Source organism: Thermobia domestica, chromosome 4 (genome assembly GCF_964235325.1).
Source record: "Thermobia domestica chromosome 4, izTheDome1.hap1.1, whole genome shotgun sequence".
NCBI lineage: Eukaryota > Metazoa > Arthropoda > Insecta > Zygentoma > Lepismatidae > Thermobia > Thermobia domestica.
The window spans coordinates 25,230,180-25,254,618 of record NC_137457.1 but is presented as its reverse complement, the minus strand read 5'-3'; the positions used below and the strand labels follow the sequence as shown (position 1 = coordinate 25,254,618).

At 34.0% G+C, this 24,439-nt stretch overlaps 1 protein-coding gene across 2 annotated transcripts in view; it reads left to right on the top strand.

Moving 5' to 3' along the window:
• The window catches only part of LOC145683779 (uncharacterized), a 118,118-nt gene that overhangs the window by 71,790 nt on the left and 21,889 nt on the right, over positions 1-24,439 (top strand). For both annotated transcript variants that reach the window (XM_081755359.1, XM_081755358.1), the window contains 3 exons: positions 4,117-4,348; positions 13,592-13,682; positions 16,511-16,648. In XM_081755359.1, coding sequence (XP_081611485.1) covers positions 4,215-4,348; positions 13,592-13,682; positions 16,511-16,648 — 363 coding nt within the window. In that variant the 5' untranslated portion in view covers positions 4,117-4,214. The remainder of the gene's footprint in view (positions 1-4,116; positions 4,349-13,591; positions 13,683-16,510; positions 16,649-24,439) is intronic.

Genomic DNA, 24,439 nt, shown 5'->3' with positions numbered 1-24,439 from the left:
CAAATCATTGATAAAGGAAAATAGCAACCAACAAAAGCCTAACACAACAATAAAATTTATAGAATACGAATAGTATAGAAAAATAGCATAGATTAAAAGAACTCAATACCAAATAACAAAAAAGGAAGACTAGAAAAAAGCAGTTACTTTAAAACAAATTATTTATTAGTACACAATTATTTTTAAGAACTAATTTTTATTACGTTCACACATAGTGCTCTGAATTTGCAAAAGAAAATAATCCAATATTAAATAAACATCACGAAAGAACAAATAAAGAGAACTTCCGTAGCAAACGAAATAATTAAAAAATAAAAAACATTACTTAGTTTATCATAGTATATTGTACAAAATAGCATGAAGAAATGGATTATCAAACAAAGTAATATACACATTAAATATTTTTGTGTTGTATTTTTTATACAATTTTTTAAATTCTGTTTTATTGTAAGTATTTTTGTAGCGCATGATTTATTTGTTAGTAAAATGTTGTTCAATTTAATGGTAGTTTTTCATTAAGTAACTGTTAACGATATTTTATCACCAATAATTTTTTCTACTTAAGCACTTTAATAATCAATTATATTCTAACTGATAAAATTAAGAGTCTTCTATTAGTAAAACTTTTCATATTTCTAATTTACTTGTGAGGATACCTTGAAATTGTTATACGTATAAATTAATGAATTAACATTATACGAAATTAAAAACACAAGTTTAAAAACGAAAATGCACTTTATAAAAAGAAAATACAGAAACGTAAAATACAAAAATGTAAAAAGAAAATGAAATTGTAATTTTCAAAATTAAAAAAGTGCAACTTGCCAAATAAAAAATATAATTTTAAGATAAAAAATACAAATATAAAAATGAAAATGCAATTTTCAGAAACATAATGCAGAAACATAAACTAAAAAATGTAAGCAGCAAAATGAAAATGCAATTGTCAAAATTAGAAAATGCCATTTGCCAAAATGAGAAATGTAATTTTCAAAACAAAAAATACAAGTGTAGAAATGAGAATGCAATTTGTAAAACATTTCAAGAACGAAAATTAAAATGTAAGTTGTAAAATGAAAATTTAATTTTCAAAATTAAAATTCGAAGTTTAAAAAACGAAAATGAATATTTCAAAACGAAAAATGTAGAAACGTAAATTAAAAATGTAAGAAGCAAAGTGAAAATGTAATTTTCAAAATTAAAAAGGCAAGTTTTATATTCAAAAAATGTAATTTCAAATTAAAAATACAAGCTTAAAAGTGTAAGTGTAACTTGCAATTCTTCGAATGAATGTTTCATTACTTGAAAACTTTTTTCATTGTAATTCTTTATGTTCATTTTACTACGTAAACTTCTAAGAGCAAATAACATTTGCGAACTTGTAAATTATTCTTTAAATGAAAGTCTCTGTATTTCTGCACACGTTCATGAAACTATGTTAATTGTAAAATTCAACTCTTTATAATTATGTCATTTTTGTGTAATTAAACTTCTTAGTTATTCGTTATGTTTGCTTTCATTACATTAAAAACTTGTGGTTTGTTTATTTATTCATCTATATAAGTAACAAAATATTTTATTTCTGTTTACTAACAAGTTTCTAAACTAACAAAAAAATTTGTGTGAACAATTACCGCCGCTGCGTTGACACCTGTTGTTTTCACACTTGAGTATCACTTGATGTTGGAACACGTGAATGCTGTAATAATAAAGGCACTATTACTTTAGATGAAAATTACATAATACTAAAAAAATTGAAAAAAGTGTATTACTAAACTATATGTTAGAAATTAATTTGCATGTAATGAAAGTATATGACGCAAGCATTTAACTGTTGCATGCTAGAAAAATTTTTAAGTGGTGTTAACAAAACTGCATGCTGAAAATTATTTAAACATGACAAACTTCAAATCAAAACAAAAAAATAAGTGATTTTAACAAAACTGCATGCTCACAAACTTACATGTATATTGTAAACAAAAATAAATTCAAAAGAAAATATGTATGCAAGATAAAACAAACACGAAAACAAATTGGATTTCGACAAACTGTGTATGTTGTTAATGGAAACTTGTTACAAAGTTTGTTACGCAAAACAAGTGCATGCTGTCAAAAAAGCTGATACAAAATAATTCTTTCAAAATTAATCTGCCTGCTACAAACTTTGTTACAAAAAATAAAAAAATGCTCTCAAAGAAATAACTGATGCAAAAATAATTATCTGAAAATCTAATATGCATGCTACAAACTTTGTGTTACGAAAAATATGCACGTGAAAAAATAAAACTTATTTAGATATTATAAACAAAACGTGTGCGATGAAAAAAACTTAAGCAGAAACTTTATTACGTAAGTCGTCAATGATACTTTACTTCTGTGAACTTCGATATTTTGAAATTCTGAATTCCGTTGCAACTTCTACTTAGTAGCTGCTTGCATTTAAGAGAATCTACAGTTAACTGTACTGCACTTCTGAAAAAACAAAAACATTAGTAAGTAACAATTGTAATTTATTTTGCTAATCATTTTTATAAGAACGTTTTTACACAAACTCCTAAGAGAACTTGTTACGAAAATTTACCAATTTCGCTTCTTATTTTTTATTATTTCGTAGTAATTCAAAAATATTACTCGATGTTAACTTTAATTCGATCGCTTCGTCTTGGAGTCAGTTTAGCGCACTATGGTACGAATCTACAAATATTTTAATCAAACTAACTCAACTTAAGCTAACCTTTCTTTCTCTTAATTTATCTAATTTGTCTTTAAATGTTCCTTTCTTAGATGATTGACTATTTCTACTTTGTTTTTGTCAGGTTGGATTTATGCTTAAAGATAGCATCCCAACATTCACTTTGTGGAACTGCGAAAAAAGCTGGTAAAACCGGTCACGGTAGCACGCCACAAGCTTTGCACTCCTCGGATCTCCCTTTTGCGAAGGTGGAAAGCCAAGCACTAGGCTACGCTCGCTAGACATAATAATAATAATAATAATAATAATAATAATAATAATAATAATAATAATAATAATAATATAGTTTTACTCAATACAGTGAACCAATTGGGGATCTGCCTGGATTAAGAATCAGCAAACTCTGCTTAAATACCCCAAAAATAAATCAGACTGATAGCCAATGACGTGGCTATGCATCACGCAATTTTCTAGCTATTTCGTAGGCTATAGAACCGTAAAATTTTGTTTTAATAATAATAATAATAATATGATTTTCATATTCTTGCGCCCACCATTCATGGAACTGTTCTTACATAATTTAATCCCACTCTTGTTGTGGACAGCGAAGAGTGCTATGAAAACAAAGCAAGATGAAAAATGAAAGACCCTTTTCTATGTTTCCCTTTCCCTTGTTAGTTTTGTCTCACTCTGCTTCCCCCTGATCCTGCTAACCCTTCCACCTGCCTTTTTCCTTGTATGTGATTGCCTTTCTCCTATGATATTCACAGAAATCGATCATTTTTTCCTGTCTCTACTTTAGATTTGCAATAACAACATATGAAAGTGAAATTTCGTTCTCTTCACCACTAGAAGAACGAAATTCAATGTCACTCTTTGAAGAACAATACAATTGATACCCTGCCCGAGGAACTCTCCAAAGATCTCATAAGATCTGTAACTGATGAACACAATACCTTTACCAAACCTGTCTGTTCATCTGTGTTACTGGTGTGTCGTATTTGTAACAAAATAGCTTCTGCTTTGCTCATATTCGTTCCATTAGATACCAGCAGACGAAAGAATCTCATTGTGGTGGTACTAGTTTCTCGCCACAAGCGTGACAAGGAATACCCGAAACAGATTTGTTCCTTCAATTGGTTACGATACCATAACATTACGGCGTCATAACGAAAATTGGTGTTATATCTTGTACCTACCTACATTAAATAACCAATAATTTTGTTACAGAGAGCGGTTTTCGTTACGTTACATTTACGTTCAGTAATCCACCTCTGCCCGAATGGGTTAATATCCGTAGTTCACATGTATATTTAAATATTATAGTACAGAGGAAAGTACAAAGTATTGACTACTTTCGATGAGAGTGGGTGCATTTCCTAGTTTAATACTAAAAATATTAATCTAATCTTATTTACTTACAGACTAATAAACAAGAAACATTATTATCTGTCAAAATCATGACTTTGTGCCGGGATTATAATGAAGAACTGAGAAGAAGTTGGAAAGAGCAGAGCTTCAAATGAAAACCAGAGACTACGAAAGCGCCATACAGTTACTAACGAAGGCTCTTGGCCTATCGTCGTCTGATGAAGAAAAGTTTCTAATTTATTGTCATCGGGCCAAATGCTACATACAGTTGCGTGAGCATATTAAGTGAGTATTGTATTAGTACAATTTATAGTAATCTCTTAATAGTGAGAAACATGTTGTTCTATATATGTTGTCAGATCAGGTCGCATATGACACCATTGTTTATAGAGCATTCGATACAGCATCAAAACTATCTGAGAAAGTGATGGAATTTTTCGCGTCACTCTTACCGTTCCCGAGATACTGACCAAAAAATGTTCCGATTTCGGGAAATTTAAGGAGCCATATCTCGGAAATCGTAAGTCATAGAGACATCATATTAGTGTTGATCAATACCTAAGAGAATATCAAACATTTTGGTACCAAATAGTAACCGCTGACCACTGGCCAATTGGCGACCCTTTCCCAGATATTGGCCAAAAAAGTTGGGATTTCGGGAGATTTAAGGCAGCCAATCTCGAGAATCGTAAGTCATAGGGCGATGATATTTAGTCAATTTTTTTTCATTTTGAGCATGTGTCTTTGTAAAACAGAACGTAGAACGTTTTAATAGGTTTCCTCCCTCGTATAACCTAAACACTTTCTCATCGCTCCCGATTACACGCTTCCATAAGTATTGTGGCTTGTTTATTTGCGTCCTTGCGAACTCTAAGCGAAAATGAAATCTTTGAGTTTTACGTCCCACGATTATGCCGGTTAGGCTAAAAGAGACTGTGATAATGAGTAATGAATGAAATGGTGGAATGAAGAAAGTGGGAGGAAACGGGAGAACCCCGAGAAAACCCACGCACACGGTGTTTGTCCACCACAAAGTTCACTTGGCGGGAGCTGGGATTGAACTCGGGACCCCAAGCACCAGAGGTGAACGCTCTACCACTGAGCCACCGCGCCCTACGCGAACTCTAAGCGAGTATGTATATGTGCATCTGTTAGTTTGACCTGCAAAAAAGAGCAAATAATATGCGTACAGTTACATACCTCTGCACTGCATTCCAAACCTAAAGTTGTTTCCAGGTTTTGTGCAGCAGCGAACGGGTTTGCTGCGTTAGCTTCAATAATCGAAACACTATCGTCTTCCGTTGTCACTTACGGTCTACTGAGTATCCCTGTTCCCTTTCTGCTTCGAATCTTTCCATTCAATATCTTAGTGTTTTAATATCCAGTTCCATGCTCGAGCAGTTGGCTATTTAGGCATTCCATCTTCCCATATGCACGGTTAAAAGTGGATCTGAAAAGGTGGGGAACGGTAGGTAGGGAAATGAAGACACGCCGTTCCCCCTGCCTATCTTTGCCCATTGTAAATTTTCAGGAACTGGGGGACGCCATACATGTTTTTTCGATGTGGAAGGACAGCGTGGACTGGCGTTCCCTCACACTTTTACCCTTGCCCATATGCCAATTATTCTTCTTCTAGTTATAAGAGACGAATAGCTTCGCTTTTCTTATTACATAAATTTGCCCTAGACAATATGCATTTCTTTTTAAGTTTGTTCTGTCAATGCTCTTGGAGCATTCTCAACTGGTTTTAATTGTGTTAAGTTGAAGAATGTACTAACAAAAACTTTCTCGTTCTTTAATAGTTTCAGAATTCAAAAGTGGTTTTCCATGTTTGTAAATCTCTTCCTCATGAAGACATGGCCTCTCTTACGCCCATTTCCATTGCCTCTCTGACTTGCTTTAAAAAATAAGAACAAAGAACACCGCAGGATCATACATTGATCATTCGCACATTATTTAATCATATAGTAATACTGATAATCATGTATAAAGTTAGTCACATATCGGGTAATATTCGAATCTAGTGACAACCAGTTTTTACCTTGGCAAAATCCAACATGGCAAGTTTCGTTATGGAAGTCCTTTGCAGTGATGGAATTGGTCAGTGGGTCGTAGATCAAGTGGGTCAAGATTTGTGAATGGGTCCGGGGGTCGTGGGTCAACAGGACGTGACACACTCAGACCTACCAACCCACCATGATCCACTCTGACCCTCCAACCCACTCTGCTCATTGCACTGCAGATAGCATTTTCTGAACAATTGTGAATTTGTCTGCGTTTTACTTTCAAGGACTCCACTTTTCTTCCTTTCTCATTTCTTTCTATTTACTTACTTAGTGAAAAAAGAACTTTAGATACTTTTGGATATTGATATTTGAAATTGTAGTAATAGCAATAGGACTTACTACTTGGCTTTCGAGATCCAGCCGAATTTTACATTGATATTTTTTTCCTTTACCTTCTTGACCTACTTTACTTTGATTTGAGACTTTCAAATTGCATCCTATTTTCCACTGAAAAGTAACTGTAATTCAAGAAAGAAGTAATTATGTATGATAGTTAAATTGAAATTCATCGTAATATAGCCCATGACAAACTTTACCATTTTATATCGTAAAGGTAAGATCCACCGGTATTATAACACAACGGTACTTGAGCGATTGGCCGCAGAAATTCAAACTCCGATTAGTGATAATTTCACAGCCTTGTTTTATTATAAGTGTAAACTGTTTAGTCAGCGGAGAGGAGGGCGTGGATCATGGGTTTTGATGTGTGGTGAGTCATGGTGGGTGGTGGGTCAGGGTGGATGAAGATGGATCGTGGTTCACGTTGAGTGGTTTATCAGTGGGTTGTGGGTCTAGTTTTCACTGACCCACGCAAACGGGTCTATTTCTAAGTCTAACTTACGCTCACTCACAAAGGTCGTTAGTACAAATTCATTTACATAAATAAGTCTTAAAATTTCGGCTCTAACTTCATTACTTAATGAATCTTGTAATAACTAAACACAATCTACTGCAAATTCAAATAACGATTTACTTCTATTAAGCTATAAACTGCACACTTTTCAATTTTCATATGACTTTTTTCTGAGCAATCAAGGATACTAATATCATACGAGTTCAACTAAACACTTTCTATCCAGATCAAACTTGGCATGCTGGTAGACCTTTTCTTGTATATAATCTTATGAAATATAATGAGTTGAAAGCTTTCTGCTCCCGACTTACGAGTGGTCAAATTTTGAGTCACATTTTTGGAACGACAAACCTTAAATGAAACTCAACCCATCAGGGTCAAACTTGAAATGGTAGTAGACCTTAATCTGGTATATAATCTTATGAAATATAATGAGTTGAAAGCTTTCTGCTCCCGACTTACGAGTGGTCAAATTTTGAGTCATATTTTTGGAACGAGAAACCTTAAATGAAACTCACCTAATCAGGGTCAAACTTGAAATGGTAGTAGACCTTAATCTGGTATAAAAGTGTGTGAATTATTATATTGTTTACGGTTTAGGAGTTATGAGTGGCCATATTTTGAATCAAATATTACAAAAAAAAAAATACACAGTCTGTCTACTAAAATTTAAGACTAGCATTATCAGAAAATAATGCAGAAGAAAATTACCTTGATTAGATGATAATCTTCAGTATTATGACCTTTTTTGTACACATGCAATTGCACGGCTGTATTGTTCCTAGATTCATTTCTGGAAGTCCTTTTGTTCGACAGTGTTGAGTTCTTTCGTCACAGCCCTTTGTATCTCTCAAATTGAGACAAAATGTTTTCCTTTCAGCATCATTTTGACCTTTGAATACAAGAAATAGTCTGCTCAGGCCAGCTCAGGTGAGTAGAGCGAATGGTTGAAACGTCATCTTTTTTTTTTAATGTGGGTACTTCAATGATTGTTAGAGTGTGGGGTACAAATCTAGGAAATTCTTCCTCTTCTTAGATCTTGATTCACGATCTTCTGACCAATGAACTTTATCCTTACCATTGTTCAAGCCTTCCGCAATCATTCTAAGGGACTAACAACGACTTGCAGCCAGCCTTTCCCGCACTTTTTCAACATTTTCATCACTTCCAACGATTACCGGATGACCAAGCCTAAGGTCGTGCGTGACCTCTCCCGACCCTCACAAAAACGACGGTGCCACACAAAAATATTGGAATCATGCCTCGGGTCTCCGTCGCTGTTTTTACTAACCATGACGAACAAAGAAAACACAGTTCATTGAAATCACTATAACTCACAAAATTCGGAAAACAAATTCGTGAATCTCCACACAGTGCAAAACACACTCGGTACTAACGCTACATACAATAACCCCTTGGTGGTTCCAGTGGTTATCTTATAGTGCGAAATTTAATAGACAAACTGTGTATACACCGATTTCAATTGACCTGAGTCAGACTTGGCATAATTGTAGATTTGGACATGCTATACGAGCCTGTGAAACGTAATGGTGTGCAGATGTTTCTGGTTCTTCAGTTATGCCAACCAAACTTCCAGATAAATTCATTGGTTATAATAAAAACGTAATCAATACTGTCTAAATAGCAATTAAAGATCAGTTTTAGGCAAAAAAGATATGCAAAATCAAATCAGAAAAATAAACACACTGCTGAACAAGACTGCACTCATTTAATATAAAAACACATTTACGCGTGACGTTTCGATCTTCTAGCCAAGATTCTCATCAGACGTACACTCTATGTACGGAGTGTACGTCTGTACGGAGTATGTCTGTACGGAGTATGTCTGTACGGAGTGTACGTCTGATGAGGATCTTGGGTAGAAGATCGAAACGTCACGTGTAAATGTGTTTTTATATTAAATGAATGCAGTCTTGTTCAGCAGTGTGTTTGTTTTTCTGATTTTATTTCCAAGACGTATGATGATGATTGTGTGTCAAAATCAAATTTAGGACAATTTTTGCAGTTATTTCCATTTTCTTGTATTAAACACATTAAACTTTAAAGTTTTAGTTTACAATATAGTGAATTAGTATACATAATACCCTACCAGTTGTTTAGTTGACAGCATTTTCAGCTACTACACAAGATAGCCTACCAGGTATTTACAATATAGTGAGTTAGTATACAATATAGACTATCAAATGTTTATTTTACAGCTTACTGCGTTAGTATACAATATACTTGTTTGTTTACAACATTACGAGTTAGTATGTATTATCGCCCACCAGTGTCTGAGTTAGAACATAGTATTTAGAATACATTATAACCTAGAAGGTGTTTAATTTATAAATTGCTAGTTAATATATAATGTAGGCAAGCATGTATTTAGTTTACAGCAACGTGAGTTAGCATATATTGCTATTTACCAGGTGTTTGGTTTCCAACATAGTACTTACTATATACTATAGCCTAGCAGGTGTTAAGTTTATAACTTACTACTTAGTATACAATATACGCTAGCGTGTTCTAGTTTACAACAATGTGAGTTAGCATGCATTTCACTTATCAGATATGTAGTTTACAACATAATAATTAGTATACGTTATACCTATAGCACGTATTTACAACTTACGAGTTAATATACAATAGACGTTTTTAGTTTACAATAAAAATGTCTATTAGTTTACAATTTAGTATACAATATAGGCTGGAATGGTTTAATTTACAACAATATGACTTAGTATACATGATCATCTCCCAGATATTAGTTTACAATATAGTGAGTTAGTATACAATATAGCCAAACACATGTTTAGTTTACAACATTACGAGTTATAGCACACATTATCACCTACCACGTTTTGAATTACAACAAAATGAGTTAGTTTGCATTATAACCCAGCAGGTATTCAGCTTACAACATTACGAGTTATAGTACGCATTATCATCTACCACGTGTTTAAATTACAACAAAATGAGTTAGTATGCAGTATAGCCTAGCAGATGTTTAGCTTACAATATTACAAGTTAAGTATACATTATCACCTACCACATGTTTCAATTACAACAAAATGAGTTAGTCTACATTATAGCCTAGCAGGTGTTTAGTTCACAACATTACGAGTTATAATACACAATATCACCTACCAGGTGTTTGAATTACAACTAAATGAGTTAGTATACATTATAGCCTAGCAGGTGTTTAGTTTACAACTTACTGTTTAGTTCTATACAATATGGTCTAGGATGTTTTTGTTTATAACTATGTAAGTTAGCAGACATAACACCTATCAGGTGTTTAGTTTACTGCATAGTGAGCTACTGTACAGTATAGCTTACCAGTGTTTAGTTTACAATCTAGTGTGCTAGCACAGTTTTGCCTACCAGGTGTTTAATTTATAACAATGCGAGCTAGCATACATTATCTTCTACTAGGTGCTTTGTTTACAACATAATGAGTTAGTATGCAATGCAGCCTTGCAGGTGTTTAGTTTCTAACTTAGTTACCATACTTTTACATAATGTAACCAATCCCGATTTTAGCATAGAACAGTGTGAGTTAACATACATTTTTTTTTTGGTTTATCAGTACTTGGTTTACAACATAGTTATTAATACACATTGTCGCTTACCATGTGCTTACTTTATATCATAATGAGTCGGTATAAATTATAATGAGCCTAGTACAAAAGCAGTTATAAATGTGTCTGCAGATGACACAGGAAGCCTTTTGGTATGTGTCATGGCACTGAATTGCTTGTAAATGGTCTTTCCAGTTTATTCGAAATTTTAAAAGTGTGACATACCATTTTGTTTCCCTAGTCGCTGATATACGTATACATGCTAACTGTTCACTTTTCCATAAAATCTTCCTCAAGGAAAGTGTAATAACTACGTATCTTCCCTTGCGTAGAGCACTGAGCTGCTACCGTGTGTTTAGAATACGAGAAGTCAAAGAGCGATTTCCATATGGTGAAACAAGAGATCCTTACCAAATGTCCAATATAGCAGGTCAGGGTGCATTGCTCATACAATCGAGACTTCGCATCAATCTTCTTTCCATTTTTAGATTTCAATTCCTATAATATGTTGATTTACGCTGAAGAGGAAAAGTATTATTTTTAAAACTGTACTTGAATACACCACTTAGAAACATTTCTGAGAGTAAAGAAAACAAATGTTGCAATTGTGTCTCCATATACGTGGGGTGGTCAGAAAGTAAAGTTACAAAGCCTAAAATTAAATGTGCATATGTTATTTTATACAGCAAATACAGCCAACAGATAGTACAATATTAAGTTATTTGTCGACGTAGTCCCCTTGTCGCACTATGGGACGAGTTTAAATATTTCCTCCTGGTAAAAATCCTGTCCTTGCGTGTTCAACCACGTTTTCAGAAAGTGTTTCACCTTCTCACGTGAAACGAACTGACGGCCCCTCTTAGGTGCTCCTTCAAGTGCAGGAACAGGTGAAAGTCACTTGGAGCTGTGTTCAAGTCTGTTGATGCCATGATGTCGGGTCGGCCACTTCTTATCGGTGTCGTTTTCTCTACCAAACGCACTTTCGACACCATTCTGCGACATGCTGACGAGACATTAGACTCTCTGAAAACTTCTACCAGCTGCCGGTGAATTTCAGCCGCAGTTAAATATTTCGCCCTATAACGATATGGATTGACAAGAATTTTTAAATCAATCTTCGTATTTCCAACGTCAATTCTTAGAAATGAAATGCAACCAGTTAACATTTGGAGGAGAACAATGCTTAGGAATTTGTCACCCAAAAGGTGCCTACTTTTCCAGACAGCCCTGCTTCCTCCCGTCAGCCTATATTAGGAAGAGGAATTTAGCTACACTCGTGTTGTCCGCCCATGGACCAAACTCTCATGACGATGACAGATTTTTACGTGACAATGTAAAATCTATCAATAATCGTCAATCATACGACTTATTGAAACGATCAGTGTTTTTAATGTGATTTCTATTAACTTATGAATCATCTATTATATATTATTAACAGTGTAATAAAGCAACAACTTAATGTTTTCTACGAACTATATTTTAGTTTGTCAGTGTGTTCTTGCGCTGCTAACTGGCAACTATGTGCAAGAAGCGCAAGAGAGTATCATTCATTCGACATGTGAGAGTGGGAGTGTTTATACCTTGAGAACTAGCAAAATGTTCTATGAATACTCTCAAAAGAGAGAGTCTTATGATCCGCAACGTAAGAGAAAGAGCGTCATTATCTGCTAAGCAAATTCATCTTTATATATTTCTTCCACCAATGTAACGAACTCATAGAAGAACCTTATCGCACATCAAATAATGTAAAATTAAGTTCATAGCTATCCAGCAATGGAAGTCAACTGATCAAAAGTGGACTAGTGAAATTTTATTTCGTGTGTTCCGCCGTGATTATCGTGCGCGAAAAGATATCGTACCGAAATCATTTTAACAGGGCCTAGTGAAGTATTATCAATCTTTTGAAATATTATTATATTATTTTAAAGTTATATGTGATATGAATAACAAGAGTGAATTCAATACAAAGTTTGCCTACGATGCTTGTCATTTTTCTCGAAAGTGAAAAATAATGATTATTTAGTGTGTATAATAAGTCATGTTTTCTTCTCAACAATTAATGTGTAAATAATTTAAAATGTACATCACAAGGTAAGGTATCTATAAGTAGAGAAGTTCAAACATTTACTTTCACCTCCCACTACTCGTCTGGTGTTAACTACGCATGCCTGTCCCCCCTTGTATTCTTTTTCAGGTAGTGAGCAGCATATCTTTGAACTGACGTATCAACGAAGGTGGGTATACGGCAAATGCCTCTAGTTTGTTATAACGCCCGAATCCTAGGACCGTGGAATTGGTGTTATTTGTCTTGTTACCAGTTTCTTACTATAATCTATTAATTTGTGTAAATGAATGATGTTTTAAAGAAGAATCCAAAAGAGACCCAAGGTTGGATCCTGATTATATTAGAAGTTGGCCTTCTCGAACTGGAACAAGCAAACATTGACACCCACTCCTCTTATAGCCCACAGAAACTGAATAACTGAGCAGACTTCTTAGCGCGGCCAATTTTCCAAACGTGTCCCCATTTGTGTTTACCTAGAACTGGAGGATGACTGAAAATCTGCATAATTGCCAGCTCCATGTAGTAAAATTATCGCACACTCCTTATTCCTCTATAACAAACAGAAGTCCAAAAATATCGGCCTTGTAATCTTAGCTTTTGATCCTTCCTCTAACTTAAAGGAAATTTATCTATTATAAATTTTATACCCATGAATTTAAGTAGTTTTATAATAATACAGACAATTTTGAAAATTCTTACTTAATATTTTGCCTTAACAATAGTATGCTTTCTCAGGGACAGAAGGACAACCAAAATTAAATTATATGAGAGTTGTTTCTGACCTTTTTTTACTCATAATGTGGCATTTCTATTGTATATATTTTAAAACACAACTGCCTTGTACCTTCGAGGTAAAATTAAACCTGGGATTACGCACATCAAAAGTGTGGCTATATGAAAATAGATCTACTTACAAACTAAGATATAAAAATTGAACAATTTCTATAAATATCATTTCAGGGCGAGAAAAGACGCTGATAAAGTAATTGAATTGAAACCATCGAAACCTGAAGGATTTTACCTCAAAGGACAAGTTTTTGTTGGACTGAAGGTAAGGTCGTATTTATGGATCGTTACTAATTGAAAGTGAAATAGGATTCATAACTATAGGAAACTATTGTTACGGAAAGCAAGGACGAAGTCCTAATATAGGTTTGAACTTAGAATATAAAATGAGTTTTCACGTTTGTAGGGCCATGTTTTATTTATTTTATTTACTGTGATCAAGTCCAAACACACTAGTCATCAGGAAAGAGTAAATGCTCTATGGAGGAATGCTAGAATGCTACCCAGAAAGGGAAATTCGCTGGAAGTTTTTGCCATTTCTAAAATACTTCAATAATATACAAAATGTTCAGTCTAAATAAATTCTCTCCCTTTTTTAACATTGAACAGAAAACATCTGTATTTTTCTGTGGCCTTGAGAGATAAAGGTTAGTTATATAAACACAACAAGAAAGAAAACTATGCAACATGTTTTGGTATGTCGTGCTTTCGTATACTCCGGAAACGGTAAGGTAGTCCTGTAATTCAACTTGGAAGCAAAATAGTATGGTAGGAGGAATCTGCCTATATTCTAAGGCAGTGATTCTCAAACTTTCTGACAACGCGGACCCCCTGTTTATTCGGAAAGTGATCTGCGGACCCCCTTACAATGCTATCTGAAATTCCACATGGTATTAAAAAGTACACTAATTAGAATTACCACTGACAAGTAAAAGCTCAAGAAAAATAATGCAATAAGTAATTTATTATAAAGATACATGATTGTTCCCTAGTGAATGAAATTACAGATGAAAATATGGTAACTTTCAAGACTGAAAATCAATGTCTTTTATTTTTCTTTCTTTCTGAAGGAAATCCACTTGATAAGCAATGTTTACAAATGTGGGGTCACTAGTGTGAGGAATGAAATTCTTTCTGTTATATATATATATATATATATATATATATATATATATATATATATATATATATATATAAGTGCATTGAAATCCGGAATAAGTTTTTCAACCATCAATCTTGGGCAAGATTTCACATTAAGATGATTTCGCTTTGGGGTTTTAATACTGCAAAGAACAGAAAAGTCTGCTCACATAAGTATGTGGTAAGGAAAGGCATCAAATGTTGCAATGCAATTTTAGACAACTCTTTATACAACGCACACGCAACCAAAAGGTACAAAGTTCATTTTCTTTGATAACGTTTTTTTTTTTTCATGAGGTATCGCAGGATAATTCCAATAGCTGTAGTTGTTCTGTGTTAACAGAGATTCATGCCTTGTATATAATGGACTTCTACATTAGTAAAGGAGTTTTCAATCCAACCATTACCAGGTTGTGGGACGGAAATATTCTCGAAAAATTGCAGATAGTGCTCTTAAGTGTCCTACAAGTGTTTTATTCATTTCAGTAGAGAGTTTTTCACCTGAAGAATCTATGAAATTCTTGAGCACTGGATATCATGAATAGTTATTGTTTTGTACTCGTACTGCCCATAGCTACATATGAGTTTCTTTAGGCGTCGCGGACCCCCTGGCTTGGTCTCACGGACCCCGAGGGGTTCGCAGACCCCACTTTGAGAACCAATGCTCTAAGGGATGATTGTAATGTGCTCATACCGAAGCCACAGACCATCTATTGATGTATGGATTTACTGAGAAAGAGAAGTAAACTCTGACGCCACTGAGTATCAAGTTGGAGACGATTAATCTGTCCGTTTACTGAGAATAAGAGAAGCAAATTATGGTAGCACAGAATATCTACTGATATTATATGTTACTGAGAATGAGGAAAGCAAACTGTGACGGCACACAACATTGAGTTGAAAATAAAGATTTACTGGGAATGGGAAAAGCAAATTATGATGACACAGAGTATCTGCTGATTTATGAGTTTACTGAGAATGGGTGAAGCAAATTGTAGAGCAATAGGTCATCGAATTGAAGATTGCTGATCTGTCTGTTTAGTGACAATATGAGAAACAAATTATGACGCCACAAAGTGTCGAGCTAGATATACTTACGTATAAATTTACTGAGAATTAGAGAAATAAACTTTGAAGTGTCGGAACATTGAACTAAAAATGACTAATCTATGAACCTATGAGTCTTGGGATCAAACACTGGAAACAGTATCATATTTACACATGAGCTAACATGAACCATGGTCCGAAGCAGCAAGTTTTACTCACTGTAGCTCGTCGTCAAGGCATGAAAAGAAATAATGTCACATTTATTTTATTTCAGTAGTTTCTCCTTTCTTGCTGGTTCGCGCTTACACACACCCAGTTTGAGTAACATAAACATTGGAAATATTAAATATAAACTTGAAGTTTTCGATGCTATAGCTCGCCGTTGAAACATAAAATGAAATAAATTTAGTATATATCTATGGAAAGGCACAAAGTGTCGCTTCGCGCGTTTCTGTTTGGACATATTTTATATATAAAATATATCATAATATTGCGGCCAAAGATCGCAATATTTCTGAATAATGATACATGAGACGAGTTCTTATAGAGTTTATTAGGCTTTAAAAATGTATTCTTCGTTTTCTACTCATATACGAACCAATTTAGTTATTAAATTTAATACTTTAAACATATATTTTTCTCTAGATAATCATAAATGTTCCAAATAATGATCAACTATTTTATTTACAAGTCGTATTCCTGCATATGGACTAATTTTTTGGACTGAGTTGCTTCATATATTTCTTCCTCTGCTCTTCAGTTCTTCATGACTTTGTGAATTTCTTCCAAAACTTGCTATTTTAGAATACTTCTCTCCACTTCTCTAATTGTGCATACTGTTTACCATGATTTGTGTGATAAATGTTATTAAAATCACTAATAGTAAATGACTTTATTGTCTGACAGGAGTACAGGCAAGCTGTGAACTTTCTTGACGAGGCGCTGACTATTGATAATTCTTTCGACGAAGCCAGAGAAGAGCTTGCGACAGTTCTTAAGCTATGGCGAATCCAACTGAAGTCGGACATCAAATCAGGAACAAAAGTACGTATTTATTTATTTATTTATTTATTTATTTATTATTTCAACGATTTTCAAGAAGTATGTGAAGTCTTAGCGTTAGACGTATGTGTGCCACCGTCAGGAGAGAAAGATGAAACAGACACAGTATGCTATTTTAACGTTTTTGGGTATGGAATTTGTACGCACACAATGTGTTATAGAATATTTGCATATGTCTATATATTGAACTAGCTGAAATACCCATTCTTTGCATGGGGGTTGTCTTTGGAAGTCAACGCCTGTGGGAATATCACCATTCATCTCAGCGACGGCGAAAACTATGGATTTGACAGTAATACAGGTCATTTTGGATTATTTTTACATGTCTCGGTAATCCGCATCCCGGCAGGTGAACCCCGGCCCGCATACAATGGTAGCTGAATTTTAAAGCCATCACTAATAGAGGTTCCACCATTGATCTCAGCGACCGCGAAAACTATTGCTTTGACGCTAATATTGGCCATGTTGGATTACTTTTACATGTCCCAGTAAACTCCCCTTGAGACCTCTCTGGTTCGAAATTAAAAAAAACGCTTCGTCTTGGTCTGGTTCCTGGACCAGGTGCCTGTGACCCAAATTTGGTAACTCTCGTCTGATCCAGGGGCCGCACACAGACACACAGGCGGACACAAAGACACACAGACAAACTCTTTATTTTATTTATACTAGATGATAGACGTGGTTCGGATAGATTCTGAGCAAACAGTTTAGTTGAATTGCAATCAAGTTACGATGGATCTATAATACTATCGTAGATCAAGATTTACGATCATAACTTGATTGCGATCCAATTAACCATCAAACTATCATCATAGATCTCGATCTAGGTCTACCATCATAACTTGATTGCGATCCAGTTAATCATCGTAATACCATCACAGATCTAGATCTACCATCATACCCTGATTGCAATTCAATTAATCATCAGAATACAATCATAGATCTAGATCTACCATCATAATTTGATTGCAATCCAACCACCACTAACTATCACTAACTATCACTAATCCAACCACCACTAACCACCAATAACTATCAGAATACCACCATAGATCTAGATCTATTTCTCATCATAACTTGATTGTAATCCAATTATCAGAATACCATCATAGATCTAGATCTACCATCATAACTTGATTGCAATACAAATAACTATCAGAATACCATCATAGATCTAGATCTTCCATCATAACTTGATTGCAGTCCAACTAACTATCAGAATACCATCATAGATTTAGATCTACCATCATAAATTGATTGCAATCCAAATAACAATCAGAATACCATCATAGATCTAGATCTACCATCATAACTTGATTGCAATCCAAATGACATTCAGAGTACCATCATAGATCTAGATCTGTCATCATAACTCGATAGCAATCCAATTAAACATTACAATACCATCATAGATCTATATCTAGGTTACATCATAACTTGATTGTAATCCAATTAACCATCAGAACACCATCATAGATCTAGATCTACCATCATAACTTGATTGCAATCCAACTAACTATCAAAATACAATCATAGATCTAGATCTACAATCATAACTTGATTGCAATCCAACTAACTATCAGAATATCATCATATATCTAGATCCGCCATCATAACTTGATTGCAATCCAACTAACTATCAGAATACCATCATAGATATAGATATACCATCATAACTTGATTGCAATCCAAATAACTATCAGAATACCATCATAGATCTAGACCTACCATCATAACTAGATTGCAATCCAAATAACTATCAGAATTCCATCATAGATCTAGATCTACTATCATAATTTGATTGCAATCCAAATGACATTCAGAGTACCATCATAGATCTAGATCTGTCATCATAACTCGATAGCAATCCAATTGACCATTACAGTAATCACTGCTTTTACAGTTTACGGAAATGAACTTTTGAAACTGTACTCAAAATATGAGATATAGGTATTCTCTCGTAAGAATATGTTAACGTATACGCTAGGGGATACGCTCCTAGTGAGCAGACATGTTAATAAAGGTGATTTTTAGGTGAATAAGCGAATAATTTAAGATTTGTTTCAGCATTTGTTAATACGCCTGGTTCTCCGTGTCATTGTCCGTGTCTGTATAAGTATTTCAACTGGAGCGGGCTTTTTAAAAGTTAACCCTTCATTTTTCCATCTTTTCGCTGTACAGTTTGCTGTCCACGCAATTAATGTTGTCTGAAAAACTTCAGTGTAATGTTTTACTTTATTTGAATAACGTAGCCCATAGTGAATCAACTCATCTTCAACCTAACAGTAAAGTAATTTTTAAGTGTTGACTTTCCGTGCCCATCACGGAATCGATATTTGGAGAAAAAAAGTCGTGGTGAGCACAGCTTTAGCGGGAAGTAGAAGCACAAGCTCGAAATTTGAATTCAGATATTTTAAATATTTGGCTTTCGATTTGACCTTGATGTGAGAAATCGGGACCAGCAACAATCCATTTCTTATTTGATAGGCTAATATCTAGATTTTCTTTAAAAAAAAATGTCCGGTTTAACAGATAATTTTAGTGGTTTTCACAAGACTGAAGTAGGTTTCTTTTCGCAACCTGTATGTATTAATGCAAAGTGGAAGCTTTCAATATGAGTGGAAAAATAAACATATGCTTGTGATCATGGCTCCAGCCAAATTATTAACTAAATAAACCTTAGAGAGCTACGGGGACAAGAGTGAGTACAACATTAAAACACGTTCAGAAAGGCTTAGTGGGGTGTGTGTATGTCAGACAATATATATGTGCATAGTTATTGTCGGTAGATTTATTAAATTAATAAATCTCTTATTTATTACAGATGTCACACACACACACACATATATATATATATATATTATAACATATATAATATCTACCATCATAATTTGATTGCAATCCAACTAACTATCAGAATACCACCATAGATCTAGATCTATTTCTCATCATAACTTGATTGTAATCCAATTATCAGAATACCATCATACATCTAGATCTACCATCATAACTTGATTGCAATACAAATAACTATCAGAATACCATCATAGATCTAGATCTTCCATCATAACTTGATTGCAATCCAACTAACTATCAGAATACCATCATAGCTCTAGATCTACCATTATAAATTGATTGCAATCCAACTAACTATCAGAATACCATCATAGATCTAGATCTACCACCATAACTTGATTGCAATCCAACTAACTATCAGAATACCATCATAGCTCTAGATCTACCATTATAAATTGATTGCAATCCAAATAACTATCGGAATACCATCATAGATCTACATCTACTATCATAACTTGATTGCAATCCATACAACATTCAGAATACCATCATAGATCTAGATCAAACATCATAACTTGATTGCAATCCAAATAACTATCAGAATACCATCAAAGATCCACCATCATAACTTGATTGCAATCCAACTATCAGAATGCCATCATAGATTTAGATCTACCATCATAACTCGATAGCAATCCAATTAAGCATTAGAATACCATCACAGATCTATACCTAGGTTACATCATAAATTGATTGTAATCCAATTAACCATCAGAATACCATGTTAGATCTAGATCTACCATTATAACTTGATTGCAATCCAAATAACTATCAGAATACCATCATAGATCTAGATCTATTTCTCATCATAACTTGATTGTAATCCAACTATCGGAATACCATCGTAGATCTAGATCTACCATCATAACTTGATTGCAATCCAACTATCAGAATACCATCATAGATCTGGATCTTCCATCATAACTTGATTGCAATCCAAATAACTATCACAATACCATCATAGATCTAGATCTACCATCATAACTTGATTGCAATCCAACTAACTATCAAAATACCATCATAGACCTAGATCTACCATCATAACTTGATTGTAATCCAAATAACTATCACAATACCATCATAGATCTAGATCTACCATCACAACTTGATTGCAGTACAACTAACTATCAGAATACCTCCATAGATCTAGATCTATTTCTTATCATAACTTGATTGTAATCCAACTATCAGAATACCATCATAGATCTAGATCTACCATCATAACTTGATTGCAATCCAACTAACTATCGGAATACCATCATAGATCTACATCTACTATCATAACTTGATTGCAATCCATACAACATTCAGAATACCATCATAGATCTAGATCAAACATCATAACTTGATTGCAATCCAAATAACTATCAGAATACCATCAAAGATCCACCATCATAACTTGATTGCAATCCAACTATCAGAATGCCATCATAGATTTAGATCTACCATCATAACTCGATAGCAATCCAATTAAGCATTAGAATACCATCACAGATCTATACCTAGGTTACATCATAAATTGATTGTAATCCAATTAACCATCAGAATACCATGTTAGATCTAGATCTACCATTATAACTTGATTGCAATCCAAATAACTATCAGAATACCATCATAGATCTAGATCTATTTCTCATCATAACTTGATTGTAATCCAACTATCGGAATACCATCGTAGATCTAGATCTACCATCATAACTTGATTGCAATCCAACTATCAGAATACCATCATAGATCTGGATCTTCCATCATAACTTGATTGCAATCCAAATAACTATCACAATACCATCATAGATCTAGATCTACCATCATAACTTGATTGCAATCCAACTAACTATCAAAATACCATCATAGACCTAGATCTACCATCATAACTTGATTGTAATCCAAATAACTATCACAATACCATCATAGATCTAGATCTACCATCACAACTTGATTGCAGTACAACTAACTATCAGAATACCTCCATAGATCTAGATCTATTTCTTATCATAACTTGATTGTAATCCAACTATCAGAATACCATCATAGATCTGGATCTTCCATCATAACTTGATTGCAATCCAAATAACTATCACAATACCATCATAGATCTAGATCTTCCATCATAACTTGATTGCAACCCAACTAACTATCAGAATACCATCATAGCTCTAGATCTACCATTATAAATTGATTGCAATCCAACTAACTATCAGAATACCGTCATAGATCTAGATCTACCATCATAACTCGATAGCAATCCAATTAAACATTACAATACCATCATAGATCTATATCTAGGTTACATCATAACTTGATTGTAATCCAATTTATCATCAGAATACCATCATAGATCTAGATCTACCATCATAACTTGATTGCAATCCAAATAACTATCAGAATATCATCATATATCTAAATCTTCCATCATAACTTGATTGCAATCCAACTATCAGAAGACCATTATAGATCTAGATCTACCATCATAACTTGATTGCAATACAAATAACTATCAGAATACCATCATAGATCTAGATCTACCATCATAACTTGATTGCAATCCAAATAACTATCAGAATTTCATCATAGATCTAGATCTACTATCATAACTTGATTGCAATCCATATAACATTCAGAATACCATCATAGATCTAGATCTACCATCGTAACTTGATTGCAATCCAAATAAATATCAGAATACCATCATAGATCTACCATCATAACGTGATTGCAATCCAAATAATCATCAGAATACCATCATAGATCTAGATCTACCATCATAACTTGATTGCAATCCAACTGACTATCAGAATACCATCATAGATCTGGATCTTCCATCATAACTTGATTGCAATCCATTTAACTATCAAAATACCATCATAGATCTAGATCTACCATCATAACTTGATTGCAATCCAAATGACATTCAGAGTACCATCATAGATCTAGATCTGTCATCATAACTCGATAGCAATCCAATTGACCATTACAGTACCATCATAGATCTATATCTAGGTTACATCATAAATTGATTGTAATCCAATTAACCATCCGAATACCATCATAGATCTAGATCTACTATCATAAATTGATTGCAATCCAACTAACTATCAGAATACCATCATAGATCTAGAGCTACCGTCATATCTTGATTGCAATCCAACTAACTATCAGAATACCATCATGGATCTAGATCTGCCATCATAACTTGATAGCAATCCAATTAACCATCAGAATACCATCATAGATCTAAATTTCGATCTAAGGCTACCATTATAACCTAATTGCAATCCAACTAAACTGTTTGCACAAAATCTATCCTAACAGCAATTAACATTCTGTATATACTGTGGACATGTGCAAATATTCTGTAAGTCATCCTTTGCGTACCAATTTTATTCCCAACAAACATACAGTGCATAAGTAAATAAACAAATAGTCTGTTTTAGCAGGATTGAAACTATCGGTTAATTATTGAGAGTGAACAACATACTTTCTAGTGCCATGAAAATTCCTTTATTTTTGTCAATGTACTCGGACAATACACACTTGGAAGTATGCACTTAACCGCTTAATCTCAGTTCCATTTCATCTTTCGGTTTTGTAATGTCTTACTTTCAAACCATATTATAGTTGAACAAAATATATAGATTTTAAGACTAAATGAAAATTATGGGTCATATTTTTATTAATCATATCGTATACAGTCGTCTTTTTATTGTCGTATTGAAAACCTCTATGAATATTGCAATATTCTTTGTAGGGAGAGTCAATAATGAACCGAGAATCTACCTATTCACCGATTTGGTTATAAAAATACAAAATAGTCTTTGTGTCTACAAATTTGATGTATCTCCCTTATGGCCATGGGTGAAGGAAATAATGTCTCATAGGGGGAACCTCTTTGCTCATGGCAGCCACCGGGGTATCTTGTAGCGACTCCAGGTTATGATCCTAGGAAACCTCGGATCATGCAGCCTCGTGAGGTATGGTTTATGTTGAGGAATCCCCTTCAATACTATAGTACAGTGGTTTTCAAAGCTAAACCAACTAGTCTTTTCAGCAGTAAAACTATCATATGGTTTTTAGCGGCCACGTGCCGTTTGTCAAACAGTTGGATGTTGCCGGTATTACAAAAGCTTACCAGCTCTCCCCATCGCCAGGGTAAACTATGAAGTATCAAACTATTCTCCTTTCTGAGTGTTGCAAAGCAATAAGCAGATAATTAAAACAAGAATAACTATTTAAAATACGAATAAAATACTTACAGATCATTCAACATTTTTTTCTCCTATTAATATAATAATAATATGATTACTATTATTACGGGCTACTGTGCATTTTCGGTAATGCTCGGAAAATAGAATCGATCCTGGACCGCCCGTTGGACCGATACTGTATTTTTACCCGTATGAATCGGATTTGCCCGATTGAACTGTATGAATAGAGTTAACCTGATAACCCCGTTTTTATGAAAACAAGCTTTGTCATGATTGTAAATAGCGTGTTGTTTCACTTTATTATCGTAACACAAATTGTTTTAATTATCACGTTGGAACTCATAACGAGTCTACCGGGTCAAACGGTCCAAACAGGCGAAACACGGGTCAAACGGGTTTATCAGGTCTAAGGATCGAATAAACCAAACGCAATGGCTATCGGGCGGATACTATTTACCTGAAAAGTTCAAGCACTGATTATAGGTTAAATTCAATCTTAAGAGCTCTAATTGTTTGCATACACTTCTTTTTAGTTAGCCGACCAACGAACTTGCAGATACATAAATATAATTGCTCAAATCTAAATTTTTGCATTATATTATTGCAATGAGCATGAACGTGATTTACTATTAGGAGTTAGCGTGATGCACTAATGTTAGTCTTTTATAAATAGCATTATTATTATTATTATTTCTTGTTTATGCCCTTCATG